Genomic DNA, 6,015 nt, shown 5'->3' on the forward strand with positions numbered 1-6,015 from the left:
GGACACTTGGACTCGAGCAATGCCCTTGAAACTTGTCAAGTCGGCATTGATATTTGCTGAACTCTAGTGGCTTTACATGGTTTAGAATTTTGAGCTCTTTTTCTTCTAGACTCTCAAGGCTTGGTTTTGGAGGGTGCTGTTGTTTTGCGAGGTAACCAAATTTGTCGATTATCCTCATTTGGCACTCCAAACATAAGCAAAAGACAAACTTAAATACAAGGGAAGGGAAAAGAAAAGACGCACGAGGGAGAACGATGAGAGAGAGAGAGAGAGGAGAGAGATTCTAAAAAAATATTGTTTATGTTCTTTGAGCGACATTGAGTGCTTACTAAATGCCATGAGATATAAGTAAGCACCCATGCTCAAACTTTGGAAACCCTTAGCCAATCATTTTTTATTTAATTTCTTAATTCACAAGATAGACTAAAAATACAAACCCACGCTAAAGCCTCATATATTGGCCTTATATATAAAAGTTTCTTATATATTAAAAACTTTTATGTAGTAAATACAAGCCCACTCGTGAAAAAGAGAGTCTAAGCATTGAGAAAGAGGGTTACAAGCCCACTCTTGAGAAAGGGAGTCTAAGCAACCTTGAGAGAGTTATAAATGTGATAACATTGGCCACTTCCACTTACCTCAGCAACAGAAATTGCTTAAAATTTTAAATTAAATCTGAAAAATAATATTTTCACTTGTTAATATTATGTTGAATTAGATCAAGTCCCTTCAATGTATTTCTTCTGAGCCAAAAACGAAAAACCATAAACAAACACTAAGCCAAAACGTTAGCAGGCCTCATTAAAAAAGGAAAAAAAAAAACTCACCACTCTCGAGGTGGGTATAGACAAAATGAGGTGGTGCCACAGCTAGTTCAAGCTCACCACCAAGCTGGCTTAGCTTCTCCTCCTTCCTTATTAGGAGTTGCTCTGATCCGCCTCTTCTAGAATTCACAACTCCTCTGCTGCAGTGCTCACCACTTAACAACCCCAAAGAAAGTCAGGAACGCTCACTTCTTAACAACCGGAAAGGGCTTGTTCGGCTCCCTCTCAATGGCATGTAGAGACATGGACTTCTTATGGAAGGAGTACTTCAGGGATCCCTCCCAATTTTGGGACAATCGGAACAGCAAGGTAAGCACTGTTTTACAATTTCATGAGAGTACAGGAAAAGCTATTGGCTTTTCTAAGTTTTGTTTTGCATCACAGAGAAGCCCAAGATCCCCAGACTTGAGGCACAAACTGACAAAGGAGCCGCTGTGGATGGATGGCTGGCACAATCCGGCTTGGGTCCAAGAGCAGTTGGGAAGAAGCGGACTGCAACCCCAAGTGAAAGATGGAGAGTTCTGGGTACGGAAGGATAAGCGGATGACCAAGGCCAAGGAAATCCACCACCGAGGTGTGGAGGTGCTGAACGGCAACCACGAGGAGTTTCGAGACGCTACTGCTCTTGTGGCGTTGCTAAAGGCTTGTGCCAAGCAAAAGGACCTGTGCAAAGGCAGCAGAATACATGCTGATATTCTCAAAAGGGGGTTGCTTGAAAAGAACATTTATGTCGGCAACACCCTACTCCATATGTATGCCAAATGCGGCGCGCTTGCAAAAGCGCAAGAAGTGTTTGATGAGCTTCCAGTACGGGATGTAGTTTCCTGGAATGCGCTAATTGCAGGATATGCCCAACACGGGCATGGTGATGAAGCTCTGAACTGGTTTGGACGGATGCGAGACGAGGGCCTCTCCCCAGACGCAGTCACCTTCGTTTGCATCTTGAAAGCTTGCGGCGGCATAGGAGCAGCTGAGAAGGGCAAAGAGATACATGCTGAGATTGCCAGGCAGGGGTTATTGGAGAAAGATATTGTGCTTGGCACTGCATTGGTGGATATGTATGCAAAATGTGGCGCGCTTGCAAAAGCGCAAGAGGTGTTTGACGAGCTTCCAGTACGGAATGTTGTTTCATGGAATGCGCTAATGGCAGGATATGCCCAGCACAAGCACGGTGATGAAGCTTTGAACTGTTTTGGACGGATGCGAGACGAGGGCCTCTGCCCAAACGCAGTCACCTTTGTATGCATCTTGAAAGCTTGTGCCAGCATAGGAGCAGTGGAGAAGGGTGAAGAGATACATGCTGAGGTTGCCAGGCAGGGGTTATTGAAAAAAAATATTGTGCTTGGCACTGCATTGGTGGATATGTATGCCAAATGTGGCGCGCTTGCAAAAGCACAAGAAGTGTTTGACGAGCTTCCAGTACGGAATGTAGTTTCCTGGAATGCGCTAATGACAGGATATGCCCAGCATGGGCACGGTGATGAAGCTCTGAACTGTTTTGGACGGATGCGAGTAGAGGGCATTTACCCAGATGCAGTCACCTTTCTATGCATCTTGAAAGCTTGTGCCAGAATAGGAGCAGCGGAGAAGGGTGAAGAGATACATGCTGAGGTTGCCAGGCAGGGGTTATTAGGAAAAGATGTTGTGCTTGGCAATGCATTGGTGGATATGTATGTCAAATGCGGCGCGCTTGCGAAAGCCCAAGAAGTGTTTGACAAGCTTCCAGTACAGGATGTAGTCTCCTGGACTGCGCTAATCGCAGGATATGCCCAGCACGGGCATGTTGATGAAGTCTTGAACTGTTTTGGACTGATGCGAGACAAGGGCCTCTCTCCAAACGCAGTCACCTTTCTATGCATCTTGAAAGCTTGCGCCAGCATAGGAGCAGCTGAGAAGGGCGAAGAGATACATGCTGAGGTTGCCAGGCAGGGGTTATTGGAAAAAGATAATGTGCTTGGCATTGCATTGGTGGATATGTATGCCAAATGTGGCGCGCTTGCAAAAGCACAAGAAGTGTTTGATGAGCTTCCAGCACGGGATGTAGTTTCCTGGACTGCGCTAATGGCAGGATATGCCCAGCATGGGCACGGTCATGAAGCTCTAAACTGCTTTGGACGGATGCGAGACGAGGGCCTTTACCCAGACACAGTCACATTTGTTTGCATCTTGCAAGCTTGCGGCAGCATAGGAGCAGCTGAGAAGGGCGAACAGATACATGCTGAGGTTGCCAGGCAGGGGTTATTAGAAAAAGAAATTGTGCTTGCCACGGCATTGGTGGATATGTATGCTAAATGTGGCATGCTTGCAAAAGCGCAACAAGTGTTTGACGAGCTTCCAGTACGGGATGTAGTTTCGTGGAATGCACTAATCGCAGGATATGCCCAGCACGGGCATGGTGATGTAGCTCTGAACTGCTTTGGATGGATGCGAGACGAGGGCATCTCCCCAGATGCAGTTACCTTTGGTTGCATCTTGAAAGCTTGTGGCAGCATAGGAGCAGCTGAGAAGGGCGAAGAGATACATGCTGAGGCTGCCAGGCAGGGGTTATTGGAAAAAAATATCGTGCTTGGCAATGCATTGGTGGATATGTATGTCAAATGCGGCGCGCTTGCAAAAGCACAAGAAGTGTTCGACGAGCTTCTTGTACGGGATGTAGTTTTGTGGAATGTACTAATCGCAGGATATGCCCAGCACGAGCATGGTGATGTAGCTCTGAACTGCTTTGGACGGATGCGAGATGAGGGCCTCTCCCCAGATGCAGGCACCTTTGTTTGCATCTTGAAAGCTTGCGGCAGCTTAGGAGCAGCTGAGAAGGGCAAAGAGATACATGCTGAGGTTGCCAGGCAGGGGTTATTGGAGAAAGATATTGTGCTTGGCACTGCATTGGTGGATATGTATGCAAAATGTGGCGCGCTTGCAAAAGCGCAAGAAGTGTTTGACGAGCTTCCAGTACGGGATGCAGTTTCATGGAATGCGCTAATCGCAGGATATGCCCAGCTTGGAAAGGTTGAAACTGTTTTTGACTCGTTCAGCAAAATGATAGGAGAATGTACAGAGCCAGACCTGGTCACATTCGCTGTGTTGCTTACTGCGTGCAGTCATGCAGGTCTAGTGGATGAGGGGCAAATGTACTTTGAGACTATGAGCACAGTCTACAACATCATCCCAACTTTAGAGCACCACACTTGCATGGTTGATCTTTTCGGTCGTGCAGGGCACTTTGACAAGGCAATAAGTGTGATTGAGAAGATGCCTTCTTCTTATTGTCTTCCACTTTGGTCTGGTCTGTTGGGTGCTTGTCAAAAATGGGGAAATGTGAAGCTTGGAAGATGGGCCTTTGAGCATGCAGTACAGTTGGATGAAAAGAATGCTGCTGCATATGTCCTCATGAGTAATATATATGCAGCTGCTGACATGGGAGAGGAAGCGGACAAGGTTGAAGATATGAGACTGAAAAATGGAGCTTGGAAGATGGTGGACTGATGCAAGTAGAAATGTACATTCATTTATTGTGGGGGATGGGAGTCATCCCCCACCCAAAGCAAAAATATCTATGCAAAGCTAAAAGACATTGGTCAAAAAATATCGCTGGAAGGGTATTCCCCCAGGTTTGCACGGGGTGTCACAAGCCATTTCAGATGATGCAAAGGAAGATGTGCTATGTGGGCATAGTGAGAAAGTTGGGCATCGCATGTGCCCTCCCTCATCAATACACCTGAAGGGACACCTATACGTGTTACGAAGAACATGCGAGTTTGTGGTGACTGCCATTTTGCTACATCGCTCATATCAAAGATGGAGAAGCGCAAAATTCAGGTCAAAGACGCAAACCGCTTTCACATTTTTTTTTTTCGTACACACCCGGGGCCCACTCAAGTGGGTGGAGCCGATTTCCCCTTACAACAATTAGCCAATTATCATGGTCGGGCAAGGGCCATGTACCATCGGGCAAGAGTCATGAATTCGGCATCCCCCATGACCACCGCGATGAGTCGAGCGCTGGAACAACGGAGGGGTCTCGTATGGATCCTCCTATCTCGGGTGATCCACCACCCGAGGAGGAGGAGTCACTCGAGTGTTCAAGGGGCAAGAGCCCGAGCAACCAAACACATCAAGCGAGCATAGGTGTCCCTTTATAACATGAGAGAGCCTAGTGGGACTTGAACTCATAACCTAGACGTTACAAGTCACAAGCTTTGACCACTACACTAACTCAGTTGGGACACCGCTTTCACATTTTTGAGGATGGAAAGTGTATTTGTGAGGATGGATTACTGGTGGTGATGGCAGTGCAATTGTGTTGCCTGGCTGCTGATGAAAATTGTGATGGTGCTGATGAAAATTTGAATACTGGTCGCAATTGTGCAACTCAGATGAGGATGAAAATCACCGAACAGAACTCTTCTTTTAGCCTTTTTGTAATTCAATTATACATCAATTTAGGACTTGAGAGCTGAGCGAGGGTAAAGGTTATCATAAAGTGTACACGTGGCATTTAATAATTCGTTGGCAAGATTTAAGGTTCTTTATAAAAGAAGGGAAAGCCACTCATTTCCTTGGACTGCGGCCGGCTTCTCTATCTCGCATACCCTGTGATGATCTCCCTCTTTCACGCCTTGTGATGCTAAGCTGCCTAAGCTGCGAGCTGAGGGTGTTCGAAGAGAGAGCCGTGATGATGCTCCCTTGGCCTTTTCATGATGCTAAGGATGCCTCATTCACTGCTGTGATTCTGAGGGTTTGTCTTTTGTTATTTGTGATTAATGGTAAATGTTTCATGGTGTTGAAAGCATGCACTAATCTATGATTGAAATCGCTGGTTCCAAAGCGCATATTTTTTCTTTTTTTTACAGAGTGCAGAGTGCAGGAACGATTAGTTTTTGCATGCAAGCTGTTAGTGCTGTTAGTGCAGGAACGATTAGTTTTTGCATGCAAGCTGTTAGTGCTGCCAAAGAAATGGGTGAAATGATGACTTAGATCCGATTCCTGTTTTAATAGACAACGCATGTTGTTAATTTTCAGGCATGTTAATTAATGAAAATGGACTTTGATATCAGACCCTATTATTTCAATAATTTTGATTTTAACATATTTCCACGCCCACCCTAACCATGCTTTCTCTCTCTCTCTCTCTCTCTCTCTCTCTCTCACACACACAGAATTCATATGTATTGTATGATTTTTAGCCCCTAGG

General features: G+C 45.8%; 1 protein-coding gene across 1 annotated transcript; it reads left to right on the plus strand.

Annotated features, from left to right (window-relative positions):
• The first annotated feature begins 731 nt into the window (after positions 1–731).
• LOC147620021 (pentatricopeptide repeat-containing protein At2g03380, mitochondrial-like) lies at positions 732–5,278 on the plus strand. Its single transcript, XM_086772158.1, has 2 exons — positions 732–1,133; positions 1,209–5,278. The coding sequence occupies exons 1-2, from the start codon at positions 1,053–1,055 to the stop codon at positions 4,305–4,307; spliced, it is 3,180 nt and encodes a 1,059-aa protein (XP_086628284.1). The 5' UTR covers positions 732–1,052; the 3' UTR covers positions 4,308–5,278.
• Positions 5,279–6,015: the final 737 nt, after the last annotated feature.

This window comes from Cibotium barometz, chromosome 32 (assembly GCF_041138505.1).
Source record: "Cibotium barometz isolate CiBa-2024 chromosome 32, ASM4113850v1, whole genome shotgun sequence".
NCBI classification, from domain to species: Eukaryota; Viridiplantae; Streptophyta; class Polypodiopsida; order Cyatheales; family Cibotiaceae; genus Cibotium; species Cibotium barometz.

Excerpts from the sequence above, each read along its gene's own strand:
- LOC147620021 (XM_086772158.1), top strand. The coding sequence starts at position 1,053 with ATGGCATGTAGAGACATGGACTTCTTATGGAAGGAGTACTTCAGGGAT. Across the intron at positions 1,134-1,208 it reads GGGACAATCGGAACAGCAAG|AGAAGCCCAAGATCCCCAGA; the intron begins GTAAGCACTGTT and ends TTTGCATCACAG.